The following is a 21,036-nucleotide window of genomic DNA, read 5'->3' as shown; positions in this document are numbered from 1 at the left end:
GATTTCCCCATTTCAATGCATAGGATTTAAAAGGCTATTCAGCCTAATGAGGTCCAGATGTGCAGCGTATTGCGCATTTGCACACCTCTCATGGACTTCTATAGGGCCCTTGGTACACTAATGCACAGAAAAATAGAGTAGGTCAGAAATTAGAATGAACTCATTGAAATTAATGCGTTCTAATCTCTGCGTATTGCATACGAAAATGTTGGGAGCGTAAATCCATTTAAAGGAGCCTTTAGATTCTCTTAACGTCTTGCTTGGTGTGGATGCTTCGCGTATGTGCTAAGATAGCAGAAGAAGCTCATCCCCAGGTGCTGCTACCATTGTGATGATTTCATCCTCTTGGGTGTTCCATGCCCTTCCATTGGGTATTCCATGCCCATCTATTTATACGCACATTTTGTGCCATGTGGACAGGCTGCGGATTAGTATAGACTATGGATTGCATGTAAAAATATTGCTGGGAAAGCCAAAAGAGAAAATAAAAGCAAACTCAACCTTGGAATGTTCAGATTTTAGTGCTTTTAGAGTCACACATTTTGTTCCTCATGCCTAGGTATAAGGGCCATCTGCTTTGGACAATTTCCACTTGTCAGAAGGTCCCTTGACAATGTGCTGATCACAAAGTGTCCCCTGCGGGGTCCTCCTGCAATCAATGGAGATACCTGACAGGCCACCTACACACAAGTGAGCGTGATATTGGGCCAAGAAACTCAGCCTGATATCACACTCCTGAACGTGTGATTTACCCATGGTCTGTGAAATTCCGATCACGTGCGATAGGGGATCGGAAGTGTTTCCCATTGATTTCAATGGGAAATCTTGAATCGCATGCATACACGCATCACAGGAAAACATTGCTTGTGTATATGAGTCCATTCAAAAGAATGGGGTTCATATTCACACAAGATTTGTGCCTCTCTCATCACCCAAATCTTGCATGATTTTCTTGGCCGTGTGAAACCGGCCTTAATGTTTATTTTCACTGCAATGTCACCACAGGGAAAATTAAAAAAGTTTTCTGAGATAACTGATGGCAGTGGGGGGATGTATAAAACAGAAAAAATAAACTTAGTACTTACCTCCTGCTGCCGCGATGCTCCCCTGCTGTGCTCTCCTGGTCCTCCGGTCTTCTGTTGACAAGCGCTGTAATGGTCACGTGTGACTACTGCATTCAATATAAGGGCTGACAGTTGCGTCACTGATGATGCCCGCTAAAACTGCCAGGGGCTTCTAAATTAGAAGTCTATGTGATAGGTTTATGGGATGGCTATCAAGCCATTTTATGTAATGGCTATCCAGTGCTGCAGTGAGTATATTTATTTTATATAGTTTTGGTTATGGGGTACCCAAAACTAAATAAGGTGAATAACTTGAAAAATCCCTTCAAAGGGTTTCTCCAATTATTAACTAGTGATTACCTATCCTTAGGATAGACCATCAATACTAAATTAACGGGGTTCTGCCACCTGGGATGATTAGCTGGGGTCTTGCTCCCAGCTTCCCCACTGATCAACTGTTCGCCGGGCCATTTTGCTCGTGCACTGAGTTGATTTCTACAGGAAGGAGATAGCTTTGTTCTCACTGCAGTGGACAGGTTTGGTATTACAGGTAAAGCTACCATTCACTTCAGTGGGTACTTTACCTGTAATACCAAGCCTAGCCACTGTAGTGGGGGTGGAGCTGTCTACTTTCTGCAAAAATCAGCTCAGTAAACAACTCTACCACCTACTGATATACTGTTGATGACCTATCCTGCAAATCGGCCATCAATAGTTTACAGCTAGATAACCCTTTAAGCACTGCATGGTACCAATTCAAATCAGTAGACTCTAATGTGCAGATGTATTGGGAGCTCCAGGGTGAATGATGCTCTTTGCAGCCACTTTCCAATCTAGCTCTCTGTCCAATCAGAAATCTGTAATAGGTTATATAAAGATATTTTTTCTACACTAGATGACCCCTGTAAATGCCAGTGCTATAATCTGTTAATTTTTGACAGTTGCAAGGAACAGGAGGCTGTATTATATTGATTGAATAGATATAATGCACTGCAGCCCATATAAATTACAGCTCAATGTTAACATCATGTACATATAGTAATAATACTCCAGAATAATTAGCATTAAAGACCATTGTCTGGACTCCTGCAGCAGTACCCCTTATATCTTCCATATGCTAACCTTAAAGAGGACCTGTCTGAACTCCTGGTGTGTATTTTGATAAATACTTATATTTCATATAAAATAACAATTCTTTTCTTACAACTCTATATTGTACCATCCCATTATTATCCCTCCTAGAAATAAATGAATACATTGACAGCTGAGTGTTATGATTTCCTTGCCAAAGAGGTGTCCCCCCTACACTGTCACCACTGATTGGATTAAATTGCACAGTGCAAGGACTAGTCCCCAACTGGTAACACTTAATTATCAATTTAAATGCTATAGATCCTTTGTTTGAATTTTTTTCCATGTATATTTGTATATAAAACATTTCTTAAACTGATTTTCATTAAAAAATTCAACACTTTCTACACTGTGCTTACAGTAACCTGGAGGACCAGGAATGTTCTGAAATCTGTCAGTCAGGCACACTGATGGACTATTCTTCAGCACTGATTGACAGGAGAGGAGGACTGGAGAAGATTCAAAAATAGCAGTTTATTGCAGGGGAAGCAGGAGACGATAACACTACATGTTACAGCCATAGAGGGAGGAGGAGATGAATGATTACTTTATTGTCAGGGGAGAAGTGCCTGCAGTGTAGATCACACTGTGAGCTGTATGTGCCTGGAAGGGAAGGCAGACAGTACGATCAGGGGCGTAACTATAGGGTATGCAGGTGATGCGGTTGTACCTGGGCCCAGGAGCCTTAGGGGGCCCATAAAGCCTCTCTTCTCCATATGGGGAGCCAAATACTATGAGTAAAGCATTACAATTGGGGGCCCTGTTACAGAGTTTGCATTGGGGCCCAGGAGCTTCAAGTTACACTTCTGAGTACGATGTCTTTATCATACAATATACAAAGCACAGCAGATTCACAATATGAAGGGCTTTCCCTGTCAATCGGCTCTGCTCAGTATGATTGAGATATCACACTTTCAGCCTTCATTTCTGGGCACAGACTGCTGACTGTGCGATGTACACTGCGTGCACTGAACAACTTCTCCAGCAATAAAGTAATTATTCATCTCATCCTTCCTCCACGGCGGTAATGGGAAGTATTATTGTCTCATTTTTTCCCCTGCAATTAACATCCTATTTCACATCTTTTGCCCCTTCCCCAATTCAGTGCTGAAGAACAGTCTATTAATCTGCCTGATTGATGGATTTTAGAAGACTCTTGGTCCTCCGGCTTACAGTATGTTACAACATACTGTAAGCTCTGCGAGGAAACAGTTGACTTTTAATTAAACCCAATTAGAGAAGAATTTAATGTGCTAAAATATATGGGTTTATTAAAAAATAAAAAGGTGTCCTAATCGTTTATCCCTAAATGTCTATGAGGAATAACAAGAGGAAAGACACAACATAAAGTTATGAGAGAAGATTCTTAGGAATTGTGTGGATAACAACTTATGGCTTTAGTTTAGGTGAAACTGTACAACTGTGAAAGGCATTACCAGAGATATGCTTACATGGACTGACGGCAATAGAGGAGTCTTGTATTTACATCTTTGATTTTGCTAAAAGCAGATGTGACTGCTGACATATATAGATATAAAGATTGGCAGATAAGTGGTGTCACCAAACATACTATAAAGGAGTTTACTGGGATGACTGCTGTAACAAGCAAATCTTGACCATGACCTATTTATGTCCACAGCAAAGAATATATCACTTGTGCTAAAACGGGAAAGATAGATGAAATCGAGATGAAACGCTTGGGTAGCCCGCTGAATTTAGCAGTACGTCGCATACATACCGTACTGTGAAAAAATATTAACCCCCTCCAGGTGTCGTCTGTTGCAGCATATTTGTCACATTGGATGGTTTCCAGTAGGTTAAGTAAAATGTAATAGCAGATCTGAATACATTGCTGAGGCGAGAAAACAGCTTTTATACTTATAGAATCAGGAAAGTACCCAACCATATGTCCCTTGCAGATTTAACAACATTTTGTATCACCTTGTAACAAAAAATTTCAACTTAACTTTTTGCATTCTGCTCAAGGATTTTAAGTGCACAACTCTTTGCTGAACTACCTTCAGGCTGGTTTCACACGGGTGACAAAATCGCACGATTTTCTCACGGTACGACATTGCTACAAATCGCACGTATATAAAGTCTATACTTTCCAATGGGTTCCTTCACATAAGCAATGTTTTGTAGTCTGCTACATTGCGAGGAAAAAAAGTCGCAGGTTGCTAAATCCTGCTGTAAAAGCCCTAAAATAAGCCCTAGCTGCTTAAAAAAAATACACCTAACAGCCGCTGTTCACTCCGCCGCATCTTCTCTGCAGGCCCCCGGACCTTGCTTGTAGTTTTCTATCAGGGCTTCCTGGACAGGAAGTGGACAGGAAGTGCAGGCTGTGATTCGTTCTCAAAAGCTATGGCTCAGCCAATCAGAGCCAGCGCTCGATGAACCAATCATAAACATTCAATGAATTAACCAATCACAGCTATTCAATGAATGGTTGTGATTGGTTCATTGAGCACTGGCTCTGATTGGCTGAGCTCGGCGTTCGAGAACCAGTTACAGCCAGCACTTCCTGGAGGCGAGAAATTTAAACCCCTGACCAGGAAGCACTGATAGAAAACTAAAAGCAAGTGCTAGGTCCCTGCAGAGAAGACGCAATGGAGTGAACACAGCTGTTAGGTGATGGTTTTTTTTTTTATGCAGCTAGGGCTTTTTCTCGGGGGAGGGCTTATATTTCAAGCACCCCCTCCCCCCCCAAAAAATCCTGGCAAAACAGCCCTACAAAGTTGCGCGACCTTGTAGCACCACTTGCGACCCTGTAACAACACAAAATCGCGATATCGCCATGAAAAAACACAACGATATCACACATAACACCGGTGCAATATAGCTGTGATATCGCATGGTGATATCGCGTCGCCCGTGTGAAAGAGGCCTAAATTATATTTTCTCAGCATTTCTGCTGTCAGTGGCCAAAAATAATAAAAGAGGATATACTTACATCCCCTGGTGTCCCCGATGTCCAATGTCGTACCTCCTTTTTCCGCAGCAGGCTCTGTTTACTGGCTGCAATCAGCCTGTTGAAGGGCCATCACAGACAGCTGCAGCCAATCACAGACCTCAGAATTCAAGTGCAGCAAAAAGAAATAACTCAGCAAACCCCTATAACTAGTTCCTGACTGCCCATAGACTCTAAATTTCCTGGTGGCCAATGCTTGTTAATGGAGGGAGGCAAAAACTTTTAGAAATTGGTTGAAAAAAGTCCTTAAAGGGGTTTTGTCATTAAAAAAAGAAAAATTCTATCCTCACCTATTCCGTAGCATCAGCTGTCAAAGACTCAGCTTTCAAGCCTGCTGCATACACAGACACACAGCAGGGTAAAAGGGGTTGATTTATAAAGACAGCCTTTGTCCATGTAGTCTTAGAGTGCCTACCCACTAGCGATATAGTTTCTTGTGATGCGAGAGCGAGTGCCTTGCAGTGCAGAGAAAACTCTGCAATATCGCTCAGTGTTTGCAATAGGGCCGGCGACAGCAGCGCCAGCCCCATTGAAATCAAAAGGAGTACATTGCGGACTTCTGCCACAGCTGTGACAACTATGGCAGAGGATTCCTTCATCCCTGCAGCTGTGGCAGAAGTTCGTGATGCCATCTCATTGCTTTCAATGGGGCTGGCGCTGCTGCGTCCCATTGAAAGCAGTGGGTTGCAGTGGGAGAATCTAACTGACCCCTGTGTATATACTAAGGAGAATCTAACTGACCTCTCTGTGTATATATTGAGGAGAATCTAACGGCCCTCTATGTGTATATACTGAGGAGAATCTACCTCACCTCTATGTGTATATACTGAGGAGAATCTACCTCACCTCTATGTGTATATACTGAGGAGAATCTACCTCACCTCTATGTGTATATACTGAGGAGAATCTACCTCACCTCTATGTGTATATACTGAGGAGAATCTACCTCACCTCTATGTGTATATACTGGGGAGAATCTACCTCACCTCTATGTGTATAAACTGAGGAGAATCTGCCTCACCTCTATGTGTATATACTGAGGAGAATCTGCCTCACCTCTATGTGTATAAACTGAGGAGAATCTGCCTCACCTCTATGTGTATAAACTGAGGAGAATCTACCTCACCTCTATGTGTATATACTGAGGAGAATCTACCTCACCTCTATGTATATATACTGAGGAGAATCTACCTCACCTCTATGTATATATACTGAGGAGAATCTACCTCACCTCTATGTGTATATACTGAGGAGAATCTACCTCACCCTCCATGTGTATATACTGAGGAGAATCTACCTCACCTCTATGTGTATATACTGAGGAGAATCTACCTCACCTCTATGTGTATATACTGAGGTGAATCTACCTCACCTCTATGTGTATATACTGAGGAGAATCTACCTCACCTCTATGTGTATATACTGAGGTGAATCTACCTCACCTCTATGTGTATATACTGAGGAGAATCTACCTCACCTCTATGTGTATATACTGAGGTGAATCTACCTCACCTCTATGTGTATATACTGAGGAGAATCTACCTCACCTCTATGTGTATATACTGAGGTGAATCTACCTCACCTCTATGTGTATATACTGGGGAGAATCTACCTCACCTCTCTGTGTGTATATACTGAGGAGAATCTACCTCACCTCTATGTGTATATACTGAGGAGAATCTAACTGACCTCTGTGTATATACTGAAAGGCTGTAAAGTACATAAGGAAGCAGCCGTATACTGCATGGATGGAGCATGCCTTTAAGGTCACTTTCACATGGGCGACAAAATTGCACCATTTTGCCGTGATGCGATAGCACGTGAAAAAGCATGTATGTGAAGTCCATGCTTCCAATGGCTTCCTTCACATTAGCAATGTTTTCTCTGATGTTATCTTGTGAGAAAAAAAATTGCGGTATGCTCCATCTTGCCGCGATTTTTCGTAGCCTATGTTTCCCTATGGAGCTTCCTTGCTTATCGCATCGTATCACACAAACTTGTGATTTTTGTGTGATATGATGCGTTTTTTTGACATTAGACAGTTCTGTTGACTTTTGTGCTAAAAAATCTAGGCAAAATAGCGTGAGAAAGTCGCAAGTGGCAGCGATGTTTTTGAAAGAAAAAGCAGTGCTGATGCTCAAAATTTGCAGGAAAAAAGACGCGATTTCTTGCGGCAAAATCGTTTGTCAGCAATTACCTATATAGCGGATATAAGGGCTCATTCACATCTGCATTAAAGGTTCTATTCAGAGACTTCATAGCAGATTTCTGTTAAAATCCAGGATGAAACAGCGCTGTGTGCCTGAGGGCATAAAGGAATATGGGCGTACCCTATTATAGTGAATGTAGTCCATCTGGTGGCGTTCGGCTCTGGCATATGCCAGATTGAGCACTTCGAGTTTTACTCTTTGGCTTCTATATCTGACAGTCGTCCTTTGTAAAAGGGCCCTTACTCTGCACCAGGGACTCATTCAGCACAGAGGTTTACAATGTCCATATTTTGGATGCATAAGTGCGTCTGTAAAACGTTTGTGTGAAACCAGCCCTATAGTCTGAATTTAAATCTGCTAACATCCTACTGCAAATAACCATACTCGGAAAACTAGTGGTAGAATGGACGTAAAAACCCGGCTGTGGCATACATGCCAAAGAGGCAGGGCACTTGGCTTCTAGGAAGCCCATGATGGAAGACTGCTGAATAGAGATGAGCAAACATACTCGGTTTGGATGTTTTTGGACGCGAGCACCGCTTTTTCCGAGTAACTGACTACTCGGACGAAAAGATTCGGGGGGCGCCGGGGGTGCGTGGGGGGTTGCAGAGGGGAGTGGGGGGAGGGGAGAGAGAGAGCTCCCCCCTGTTCCCAACTGCTACCCCCCCCCCCCCCCCCCGCTTCACCACGCCGCCCCCCGGATCTTTTCGTCCGAGTAGTCAGTTACTCGGAAAAAGCGGTGCTCGCGTTCAAAAACACCCGAACCGAGTACGTTCGCTCATCTCTAGTGCTGAACTATGTGCCGCGACACTGTCATTGCAGCTACCTGTAGCCTCCACTAGGGGAGCACACTGCGTAGGTTTATACAACTCCTATTGAGTTCAGTACTAGCTCCATATATGTTGTTTTCTCCCCCTAATGGTAGCTGCATACAGCCAGAAATATATCATTTATTAAGGCCGCCTTCACATCTAGTCTGGAACCTCCATTTGGAGGCTCCATCACAGATCCGGCACAAAATTTTGGAAGAAAAAGCGCTTTTTCTGGTAAGATGACAGGCAGCTGAGTGGAAAACAAATGGACCCTGAAGATGTGAAGGTAGCCTTAGTCTTAAAAACAGACCTGCCCTATACAAATATATTATGAAATTAATCAGTACAGAAATGTGGATTTAAACATGGAATGGTGAATATTAACCCTATATATGCATAATATATTTTTGGCCTGTGCCCATTTAGTTACATACATAGATAAGATTTGCCAATGAAATTAAGGCTTAACCCTTTCCAATTCACTGTCTGGTGTCTTCCTACATTCCGATTGAAGCTTGTACAGCTCCAATGGCAGAAGACAGCCGACAGGGTATTGCCACTCCGCTGTCGGAGCCTCTCTGGCGCACACACACTGGCTTTAGCCAGCAGATGGCACTGTTGTATAACAGCAAAAAGAGAAAGCCTTTTAGGAAACCCTAAATCTAAAATTGGATTGGAAAGGGTTAAAGTATTTGTGCCTCTTGGAGTGACATCATTTTAAGGGAACTGATCTTTTTTTCTTTTTCTTTGCATGTTGCTGATAATCAATAGGATACTGACATGAAGGATATGATGCTTCACCTGGAAGAAGCCCTGGCCTCCAGTGATTTTGGTAATCAGTTTAAACTGTAGATGCCATTGTTAATATGTTGTGCCACACTTGACTTGTCATTGTTCCTGGAATGAAGATAGGGATCAAGATGTCATAATTGTTTATTAAAATTGTCCTTGAGAATAACAGTAGAAAAACTTGCCCAAGTCGTATATATTCCACCCCATAGCATTTTCTTTACTGCAGAGCACCTAATGTATTATATGAGATACAAGATGTGCTCAGAAAATGCAATACAAATTGAGTTAGGAAGGAATTACCTGGGAGATTCCAAGATGCGTGCTGGTGGCATAAATGGGAAAATGAGATTAAATCTATAATGGAGTGCTTACAATCTAATAATGGGAATTTGTCGGAATCATGTGTTTAAGAAAACTTCTCTATAGTAGTTTCACAAAGTTTTAACCCATTTGTGGGCTGAGGTGACTGCTTTGAACACTCATCTACTGATTTCCAAGTTGTGCAAAATGGTTTACTACAAGAATAAGGGTATTTTAACATATTACTACAGTCAGTATTCCCCTAACAAAAGCACAATTAGTAATAAACAGCTATAAGCACAATAGTAATAAACAGCTATAAGCACACATGTAATTACTCCAAAACTACCTGTTCTCAGAGTGGAATCTCTTTGGCTTTTTTTATTCATTTATTCTTCTGTGAACAGTAACTTTATTTATGAGTTAATGCCTGAAATTTTCCCTTCAGATCTAATAGGTTTAGCAGGGCTTTAGGATTAAATGAAAATAAGGCTTAAATGGATTGTCCAATTGTAAACTATTGAGCATAGGCCACCTATACGCAAGGGCCACTAATAATAGTTTGGCAGACATCTGCCACCCAGAAACCCCTCAGATCAGCTTTTCACTGGGTTAGTCTGCTCATGCATGGAGATGATTTCTGCAGGAAGCAAACAGATCCGTTCCAAATGCAGTGTCCATGGTTGGTATGACAAGCGATTCACTTCGATGGGAGCTTTTCCTGTAATACCAAGCATGACCACTGCAGTGGAAACAGAGCTGTCTGGTCCCTAGGTTACAGGGTGTGGCTGTCCTTGTCGGAACGATCACCCTGCATGCAGGCAGGTTTCATGTGGAAGTTGTCTCGTTAGAGTAGAGACCCGCAAAACAATGAGGACCCTTGAAGTGGGCTCAAGGACTTAAGTATCTTGGCCAAAATATGAACTAATTAGAGATGAGCGAGCATGCTCATTTAAGGCTGATGCTCCAGCGAGCATCGGTCTTTTCGAGTAACTAATTACTCGTCTGAGCACCATGCGGGGTGGCGTGGGTGAGCGAGGGGGAGAGTGAGAGAGATCGATTTATTACCCCACCACCAAGCTGGGTACTCATTTTACATACCTCGGAAGGATGGAAGGCTGAGTCAACCTTGAGCCAGCTACCTGAACCACGCGGGGATTGAACTTACACCCTCAGGTCGTGAGCAAGAGCATAGGACTGCATTTCTGCTGCCTTAACACTCTGCACCACACAGCAAAAACATGTGTTGTTCTTCCCATATATGGCCGTGATTATCACATTGGTACATATGTTACTACTATGGTATATATGCCACCATAACCATACCTCACTTAGTGCTCACATTTCCCCCTTTGATGAATGAACATCTAGTCGTGGACTCCTGCCCTCTAGACGCATCGTGCATCGCCTCTAACCTGTTTTATGTAACACTCGAACAAGACAATTTCTATTTCTATTTTCTGTTAGGCTTCCAGTGTTCCATAATGCCATTAAAATGAACATTGAATTGCATTGTCTCTCTACTCATTGATTTGTAGATACTCAGACTGCCACCAAAGTGTCTCCATCAATTCCCAGGCCATCAAGTGATATCAACGACACTATGGCACAGACTAAGCTGAAGCGCATGAGAGAGTAAGTGCTATTACCATTTTGTAGGGATAATTGGAAAATCAAAGGATATATGAACTTGAATACTTGGAGGCTTATTTTCTGTTGTGTGCAATTCAGGTTATTGCAGTCTATTCCAATACACTTTTGATCTTCTGATACGTGCAGGCAGCTGAATTCATGTGTGACTAGATTAGGAGAGGTGTATTTTACATTTGAAGAATAATTGCAGAATAATTACTTTTTTCTGGCAACATTTTACTCAGTAGGTAAACTGTCATCTATCTTTATAAATACTCCAAGATTATAAGTTTTCTTGATTAGTCATCAGTCATGTCGCAATTATATATATTTTTTGCATTGTGGCAGGTTTCATCATATAAAGCTAAATAACTCTAGAATTAATATGACAATTGTCAAATGAAATAGAAGAAAGACTTAAGCCCCATTTAGACACAACGATTCTTGCTCAAAATTCACTCAAAGATGTCTTTTGAGCGATAACCGTTGCGTCCAAATGCACGGACATCGTGCAGTTTCCGTGCACAATTCATTCCTCACTCAATTCTAGTTTTCTAGAATTGAGTGATGAACTCTCATCAGTGGTACAGGCTGTGATCACAGTCGGCAGCGCTGATAAGATTCTTTCAGCTTGTGTCCCGCTGGTAATTCACAGCGGGATGCAAGCTGTAAGCGCGGAGAACAATGCAGCTGTTTGCTTATACAAAACAGCTGTAGTGTTTGTCGAGCAAGAGCAGCTGTGTCCCGCTCTGCCTGCATAGCTCTTTAGTAACTACTTAGCTACTATAGACTATGCGAAGATGATCACTCAAAACTGTCACTCAAACTGTCATTTGAGCAACTTTTGAGCGTTCATCTCTCAGTGTAAATGGGGTTTTAATTTGTATTCTATTTTATAGTAACAAGTTATAATACCTAATACAATAAAATAATTAAAGAGTTGTTTCATAAAGCAACCGATGACCATAGGCACTCTTAGTGTATCTCCAGTTTGAGACTGACCCTCTAAGAACAGCTCCCGCTGTGGTAGATTTAGCCCGTCAATGCATTCCATCTCTTCTTCTTCTCCTCCTTCTCTACTTCTGCTCCTCTTTCGTCTTCTACTCTTTTGTCTTCTCCTCCCCCTTCTCCTTCTTCTTCCACTCTTTTGATTTTTCTTCTCTTACTCCTTCACCACCTTTTTCTTCTTCTTCTCTTCCTTCCCCTTTTTCTTCTTTCTTCTTTTTTTAAAAGGAGGAAAAAGAAGATGAAGTAGAAGAATTTTAGCAGGTTTCAGCCGAGACAAACACCCTGGTTCAGGTTCGCATCAAACCAAACTTTTAGCAATGTTCAACCCAAAACAGGGTTCAACTGTTTTGATTCACTCAACACTAGTCATAGCATTTGATAGTTCAGAGTTAGCCACTAGTTGCGAAGACCTCCCTCACACAGGCGATGCGGTAAGAGCCACGATTTAAATCACGGTGCTTTGCCACGTTTTACTTTTGCTTTCACCCGAAGCGATGCTGCGGCTGAAACCATCTTCTAGCACTCCTCATCATTGAGGAGCGCTAAACGCTCAAAAATAGAACAGACATGGGTTGAAAAGCGCTGCGATCGAGCGGCTGCCTGAGCAATCCCATTGAAAACAATGGCAGCATTAAATTGCGTTTAGTGCAGTGCTGAAATAGCGGTAAAAAGGGCCTGTGTGAGGGAGGCCTAAGGATCTGACTTCTCTCACCCTCCCAGCAATCGACTGTCCAAGGGAAACCCCGTCTGACTGTACATTTTCCCTACAGTAGAACTATAGCATTACATGCCTGTCATTCAAATTAATAGGTGACTATGTCTGGATGGATGGGACAGTTTCTGAGCAAAAAGGATTGTGTCGATGAGACAAGCCCATTAACCCTTTCCAATCCAATTTGTATCCTAGGGGGCTTAATTTTTCTCTGCCATTATACAACGACCTATCTGCTGGCTAAAGCCAGTACTGCATGAGGTGACATGTTGGATAGGCTCCAACAGCAGAGAGGCTGGAAATATACAGTAAGAGAACCCCGACGGGCATCTTCCAACATCGGAGCTGTACAGCCTTAAATCATAATGTCTTCAGACGTCAGACAGTGGATTGGAAAGGGTTAAACATACAATATCATAGCATACTGTCCCAAAGTGCATCTATAAACTAAAAATAACTGATGTTTGAAAATACCGTTGGCATCCTTGTTGACTATGGCCATGGTCTCTTCTCTCTGCCGATAGCCGATGAATAGGTTATCGATGTGAACTCATGGGAATATCCTGCAGGGGGCACTGTTTGGTTAGCCAGGATTAATAGGGATTTACCGGTAATCACCTTGTACTCTACTAGCTCAGTAGACACAGGTGCAACTAAAACTGTTTGTTAATGCTCATGCATACAGCCGTATTATGGATCTGGGATGCATTATTCAGTGCCCATAGGCTGCTACTCTAAGGCCAGATTCACACGAACGTATTTGCACAAAGTTTACCAGCGCAATACGCAGAGAATAGAACTCATCGATTTCAATGGGTTCATTCACATCTCTGTATTTTAAGTGCACAATTCAGTCGCACACAAAAAAAACGCAGCGCGCTTTACTTTTCTACGCATTTGCGCAACGAAGGTCCCCATAGAAGTCAATGGGAGTGTGCAAATGCATGCAATACACAAGGAGATGCATTAATAGGCTGCATAATTCCACTGGCAGAAGAACACATCTAGAACTCAGATGAATTACCCATTTCAATCATCTTTGTTTGCCGCGGGCAAATGAACATGTCTTATGGGCACAAAAAGTACAGTACAATTTGCTGATGCGAGCACAAAAAAGCATCGTTGGTTCAGCAAAAACACTATGCTCATGCGTGCACAAATACGTATACGCTTGTGTGGATCTGGCCTGACTCCTGGTCAACTTGCTGTTTGACCCTTTGTGGGAAAATCAAAGGGAGGCATTGCTTCTAATGAAAAATAGGGTTCCTCACAGAGGCATCGGGCAGAAGTGAAAATATTCTGTAATGCCTGCCGCCATACAGCGTCCATAAACCCTACCGTAAGCGTGAAAACTCAGCTGAAGAGCATGCATATCTTGAATACCTGTGACTAGAGATGAGCGAGCATACTCGATAAGACAAACTACTCGAGCCAGTAGTGCCTTATTCGAGTACCTGCCCACTTGTCTCTAAAGATTCGGCTGCCGGCGTGGGTGAGTTGCAGTAGTGAGCGGGGGGGGGGGGGGGGGAGAGGGGGAGAGAGAGCTCCCCTCCGTTCCTCCCCGCTCTCCCCCGCCGCTCCCTGCCCCCTGCCGGCACCCGAATCTTTAGAGACGAGCGGGCAGGTACTCGAATAAGGCACTACTCGCTCAAGTAGGTTGCCTTATCGAGTATGCTCGCTCGTCTCTACCTGGGACCAATGAGTATGATTATAACGGAAGGAGGGAAGGAGAATTTGTAGCCGTTCTATTACAGTTTCACCACAATTTTCTGGTAAAAAATGAAACAAAGAAAAAAAGCAGCATTTTTGTCTCAGTACTGTGAAAAGTGATGTAAGATCCAAACATCTGACTTCACCCTTATTGCTTTTCCAAAATGACACAGTATTGGCAGCACCTACGGCATACAAATGGTTGCAACATCTTTAGAATTAAGAGCATATGTTTGCCCACAAATGACCCCCAATTTGTATTGATTTGCTTTTATTAAAATGATATCGACTTTTCCCTCTTGTAAAATGACCTATAGCGATATCCTCCCGTCATGGCGCAATAGGGGTCATAATTAATTCAACAGGCTGGAGTTTTAAACAGGCCTATTATGTAGATGTAGGAACAATATCTGAGTGTACTACTGTAATGTAATTAAATCATAGCACATATTTCAGATTTCAATTGCGTCTCATCACTCCTCTGCCCTCCAGTGTTGTTTTATTAACTAAAAGCCACAAACAGCATGCAAATGACTGGATTGCTTTATGAAGCCAATAACTAGCAGGATAAATAAAGGGGACATATACAAGCCGAGGTTATTCCACTGCATACAGGTACAATATATGGGGTTGTTTGTATAGCAGAGATTTCGTCGTGTTTTCATCACCTCTTGTAACCTCTGCATTATAAAGAAATGGAAGTTCATATAGGAGAGCCGAATGTTGGCCAGTATGCCTGCTTAATATGGGTGATACATTTTGTCTGTTGCTTCTACTCAACAAGTTACTTTGTATTAGAAAGGTTTTCTGGTTCTATCAAAATAAAACTTACTCTACAATGAAAGGTTCTACAACTTGCTAATATATTTTCTGCTATTGTGTCTCAGCATTTCTGGTTATTTTCTTGCTGCCAGCGAATGATAAAATAGTTGATTACATCCAGAGGCCGAAGGTTTGTACATGCAGTGAATGGACACTTTATTAGAGGCACCAATCCAGTAGCACGTTGGATGTTATTTGAAGGTTTTTGTTCTTTGGCCTACAAGGTTAGCAGTTTTTGAAATTCTGCCCTCGGTTCATCTAGCAATGATGACCATGCCACGGGGTTGCCCCAATCCTTTCTGCTGCCTAAGCGGAGTGTGAAATGGCACCCCTCTACTCGCAAAAAACACACTGATTTTGCAGGCAGTGAAAATGCTAATACATATTTGAACCATTGAGATTTGTCTGAAGTGACAGAGTATTCGTACCCATAATAGTGGCCCCAATAGTAAGTGACCCCATTTAAGCCCCAGTAATATTGACCCCATTTGTGGTCCCAGTAGTGATAGTGACCCCTTGAATGGCCTCAGTAGTAATAGTGACTCCTCTAGGGCAGGTGTCCCCAACTCCAGTCCTCAGGGACCACCAACAGGTCATGTTTTCAGGATATCCTATAGTAAGAACACCTGTGGTAATATCTGAGGCACCGACAATAATTACATCACCTGTGCAATACAGAGGAAATCCTCAAAGCAGGACCTGTTGGTGGTCCCTGAGGACTGGAGTTGGAGAACACCGCTCTAGGGGCTCTAGTAGCAATAGTGGCCCCAGTAGTAATAGTGCCCCTCATAATGACCCCAGTAGTAATAGTTCTCCTCCATAGTGGCCCCAATAGTAATAGTTTCCCCATTAGTGGACCTCCAGGCAGACAGCAACTGGACACCATCAGGTATTTAACTCACTTGGTCTGTTGCTCCCATGCAGTGGCTACTGTTGCTGTAATCAGACTGCGACTCTTGACCTCTCCTCCCAGTGTCTGTGCTGCATATAGGATAGGGGTCACAGAAATTATTTTTACTATGGCTGGTAAAAAATAAATACTGGCCTTAATTACCTGCCAGACCGGTGACTTACCAACTAGGTGGCAACCCTAGTGCTGCCCCTCTGAGGTTCTGCAGACTGTTACCTGAGGCAGCAGGCTCTTGTCACCTCATGCTAGGGGCACCTCTGACGATACCTCATTAGAAGTCGCTCTGATCGCTCGATTTTTACATTCTAATATGGATTCACACTGGAACTGATCCATGGAAATGTGCTCCCTTGATTTTATGCTGTCGCGTGTCTAATTTCCATACACCGGCCAATCAGTGTTGCTAGTCCCGCTTTTAGCTGAGAAGCAGATATAACTGTATCCATTCTAGGTAACACTCTGTGAGCTAAATACATCAGCTACAGATGGCCGTTTGCTACAATGCATCAGTCTGGAGTCCAGGATTTGGTTTGTATGGGTCAGATTTCTTGATAAGGATAGTAGTTTTCTCTCTGAATTGTTCTGGCACTATTTGAATACAGGATTTATGACATAACATTTATAGTACATTTTAATCGTCTGTTACAATTGTTGATTGTAGACAGGTTTATATCTTGTTTCATAGGATGTGAAGTCTTCTTTCTAGAATGAATCCATTATCACACCTTTCAAAGAAAAAACAGGAGCCGTATAGATCAATCACATAAGGCTTACAAAGTGTCCAAAAAGCCATTAGCGCATTCTTGTAGCTTGTTTAATAGTGATGGCTATACGTTAGACACCACAGTCTCGGAACCTCAGGATTTGGAGTGGTTTATTGATGCTGTCAAGCAAAGGAAAATACCTCTAGAATTAATTGCTGAGACGACTCCAGTGAAAAGAATACTACATAATCTTGTGTGGTTGACTCACTTAATCAAGGCTACAGCCAGCAATGAAACATTGAAATCCTCCCTATCGGCTGCTGCTGCTTCCTCCAAACCGTCTCGCTTGACTGTTAATCTTACTTTGGGGTTTACATCAGTGACATAGTGTTATTCAAATGTTTTGTCTTATTCAAAGTTCATTGGACATTTCCAGAAAGGTGGCCAAATAAGCTAATTAGCGGGTATCTGAGAATGCTCAATTAGAGAGGAGTTAGCTCTTCCCAGAAAGCTCCTAGGCTGGGGAAGAGAGGCATTGACAGCCCATGGAAACCTGCAAAAGTTCTTGGTTGAGGCACAGGTTAGTAGACCCAGGGCCCGACAGTGAAAGACACTATAGGTTTAGTTAGAGTCTAGATGGCCAGGGGTTTTATTTTTAATGTCTGAGAACTTCCTTCAGTTGTCTTATTTGTAAGGCAGCACAAACATTCTCTTTTAGTCATAATAAAACACAGGTGTAATTCATTAAGACTAGCTATAGCGGTTCAGGCACTAGGGTGGAGCCTCAGGAGAGTAGTCAGGGATGAGCCAAGAGTCGGCAACAGGAAGTCTCGGTTTGCAGTACAAGCGATGATGTGGGTAATGTAATCAGATGGAAATCCACAAGTCGGTATCAGGAGATCTTGGTGCAATAGCAGAGGAGCAGGCAGAAGTGGAGCTTGATTAGTCAGTGCTTAGGAGCAGAAAAATCACATGCTTGTGCAGTGGCAAGGTCAGGCTTTTATAATGAGCCCAATCAGAAACAGAGGTGGGGTCAGCATCAGGAGGCAGGAACTAGATAACTTGAACCATGGAACAAGGCTGGGAGTCGTACAAAATAGGTAACTGTTCACAGGCTGGATAGCTCAGCAGTGAGAGCCACTCACTGGAGCACAGGAGGTCCCCAGTTTGATTCCTGGCATTTCTTAATGAATAAGAGTAGGATCACACTTCGTGTAGTAAGGGCGCCTTCACACAGGCAGTAAATGCTCTGGAATTTTTGCTAGCTTTTTGTGTCCAAAAGGCCTTGCATCATAGAAGTAGTGATAAAATGGGAAACCTCACATCGCACTCGTGGGCACCTTGCACGATGTTTTTGCCGGCCCCATTGAAAACAATGGGCGAGGCGTTTCAAGGGAACGCCCAAAGAAGGGTCAAGCCATGACTTTTTCCCAGACCACGATGCAGGAAAAAGAACACTCATATATATATATGACTCCATTCAAAAAATGGGGTTCATATTTGTGTGTGTTGCAACACACAAGTCTTGTGTGATTTTGTCGCCCGTGTGAAAGTGGCCTAAGGCAAGTGAACGAGATTTAGCAAATCGCAGTTTTTTTTTCTGCTGCAGAAAACCATGCATGTTTTGAAATCTGTAGCATGTCTATCTATGTTGCAGAAACTACACGTATCTGCTGCGGATTTTCTCTATAAAGGTCAATGGGAAATATAACATCTACACCAAAATCTGCAAATAGAGTTTTGTTGCCAATTTTGAAATGTTTCCACTGCAGAAACGCTCTGAATCTGCTTGAAAATTTGCATTTGTTGATATTTGAAAATAAAGTTTGCCGGTAGAGGAACTACCGCTACTATGTCACAAAAACACAACACATTCCGCAGCAGAAAATCCACACATTTTCACAGCTCAGACATAATGGGTGAAGGTACCCTGATCTGCACCAAAATCTGTACTAAAATTCACATTTGGATTTTGGTTCGGATTTTCACCACAGAATTCTCTTATTGCAATGAGGCATTTCTTCAACAAATAGAGCATTCTGCAAATTTGAATATCCATGACTGAGGCTTTATTCCCATGAGCGTATATTGGCCGCCGTTTTCATGGCCGGCCAATACACGCTATGATGTGAGCTGTAAAAACTCGTGAACAGGCGCACAAATCTAATGCTTGTGTGCCCGTTCAGATGGCATTGGCCCCTGCGCATTTACACCGAGGATGCCATGCCGTTGAGCCTTCCCCTTCACTCCCCCTCGCTGGCTCACCTCCTCTCTCCTCCCCATCGGCTAATTGCAATGGGGGGGCAGGGCGGAGCTAAGCGCCGCCCCATCCCGCCTCCTCTCATTGCTAGCTGTGGACTAGGGGCGGGAGCTAAGCTCCACCCCTGTTCCGCAGCCAGCTGTCACAATGTTCAGTGATAAGAGGACTCCCCGCGGGGAATATTGACACCACTGACCTATGGTGCATGACTGTAAAACACGGACATGTAAACACACCCTAGGGAACCAATGGTTCTAATAGATGCGGACATATGTACGCACATAAACACACTTGTCTGAATGAGCCCTAAGTCTCAATAGGAGATCCGTCAGTGAGGCTGGATTTATGGTTTCGTTTTCAGCCCTTATCAGAGACTCTGCTTGCTGTAACTAAAACAAACAAATAAAACACCATACTCACCTCTTTTGCTACCGCTGGTCCAGCACTTCGGTTCTTCCTTCCTTTTAGGTAGCACAGTCACATGCTAAGACATGTGAGCACTGCAGCCAATCCCTGGTCTCAAACTCCAAAGCCAGGGATTGGCTACAGTGGTCACATGCCAGCTAGCACATGATCGAACTAACTGGATAGAAAAAAGGCCAGAGCGCTGGACTAGAGGGGAGCAAAGAGCTGAGTATAGTGTTAATTTTCTTTTATTGCCTTAGTTACGCCCCTGCTATACAGGCAATATTGTCACCTCTGTCAGGGAGCTGAACTCACTAGTCTGCACAGAAAATGACAGCACCTGTTCCTGTATGATGGGTGGGGCTAAAATTGACTTTATAATTCTGGCATAATCTAAATTGTGGGGCATTTAAATCACAAATTAATTTTAATTAACCCTTTCCTGATGTGCGCTATACATGTATGGTGCACATTGGGTGTTATTGTGTGGAGCGGGCTTAAAAGCCGAACCCACTCCATACACAGCGAATGTCAGCTGTCGTCAATAGCCCGGAACAGCTGTGATCAGAGATAACTCTGATCCCAGCTGTTAGCTCTTTAAATGCCACTGTCAATTATTTTGTGAGAAGAGTTTAAAAATAGTCATAAATGTTTGTACCAATGGACCATGCCCCAAAATTTGCAGCTTTTTTTCCACCAGAATACTGACGTAAAGGCATTGACAAATTTCCCACGAAGTTTCTTTCTCTCTTATTTTAGAGAGAGCCTTTCAAAATCACCAGAGAACTCTCAAATTAGCATATCCGTTGCTTTTTCCCAGTAGAGATTATAGTCTCTTTAATTGGGCTCCTGGCCTATCCTAACCTTAGAAAATAACCTAAAACCACATTTCGATGTTAAACATGATTTTAAGAAATATTGATTTTTTTTTTAGGTCATGAATCATGATCTATATTAAAAAATCCTAAAAAGAGTCTAATAGTTTGATACTTTCCATTCCGTAGAGAAAACGTTTCAGCAGTCATCCCATCATCATCACAGGCAAGATTACAATAAAAAGTAAACACCCATGTAGAGATAACACAGGATCCACCATTCAGAACAGGTGAATATCACAGCTAATCTACTCCATCTCCCTGCACAATGACCTCTTCACATGTCACAGGTCATGCCTAGAACATACAAATGAATCGGTCATTTCCTGTCCTTTGTGTGAATGACCCATGAAGCTGCTGTAAAGCATATCCCTAAATACTGTTAAATGCAGCCCAGGTACGATGGCCACCCCTGTAGTCATGTATAGACAACAGAATTTAAATAAATCTACAAACAGAAAATAAAAACAGATTAAAAATATGAAAAATATTTCACTATCTGGTTTTAGCTAGTAAAAAATAATATAAGTGATACATTCCTGTGCGGCTTGAAGGCCATCATCAAGAGAAAGAGCCAAGGTTTCCCTGGCCCATTGAGCTTTGCACGCATGGCCCCTGGGCATTTGGTGCTCCGTGCTGAGAAGTGTCTCTTTCCTGTTGTTGCAGAAGTTCCCTGAGGAGTCATCCATTGGGAATACCTCAGTGTTTTCTGTCACTG

The 21,036-nt window shown here is 42.7% G+C and overlaps 1 protein-coding gene across 2 annotated transcripts in view; it reads left to right on the top strand.

The window, feature by feature from the left end:
* Positions 1–21,036, top strand: part of NEK11 (NIMA related kinase 11) — a 329,721-nt gene that overhangs the window by 237,341 nt on the left and 71,344 nt on the right. For both annotated transcript variants that reach the window (XR_010787302.1, XM_066584626.1), the window contains exons 14-15: positions 8,960–9,020; positions 10,819–10,915. Coding sequence is in view for 1 of the 2 variants with exons in the window: in XM_066584626.1 (XP_066440723.1) it covers positions 8,960–9,020; positions 10,819–10,915 (158 nt within the window). In the remaining variant the exon portion in view is untranslated. The remainder of the gene's footprint in view (positions 1–8,959; positions 9,021–10,818; positions 10,916–21,036) is intronic.

The sequence above is a fragment of the Eleutherodactylus coqui genome, chromosome 12, assembly GCF_035609145.1.
Source record: "Eleutherodactylus coqui strain aEleCoq1 chromosome 12, aEleCoq1.hap1, whole genome shotgun sequence".
NCBI lineage: Eukaryota > Metazoa > Chordata > Amphibia > Anura > Eleutherodactylidae > Eleutherodactylus > Eleutherodactylus coqui.
This window is presented reverse-complemented; position numbering and strand designations above follow the sequence as displayed.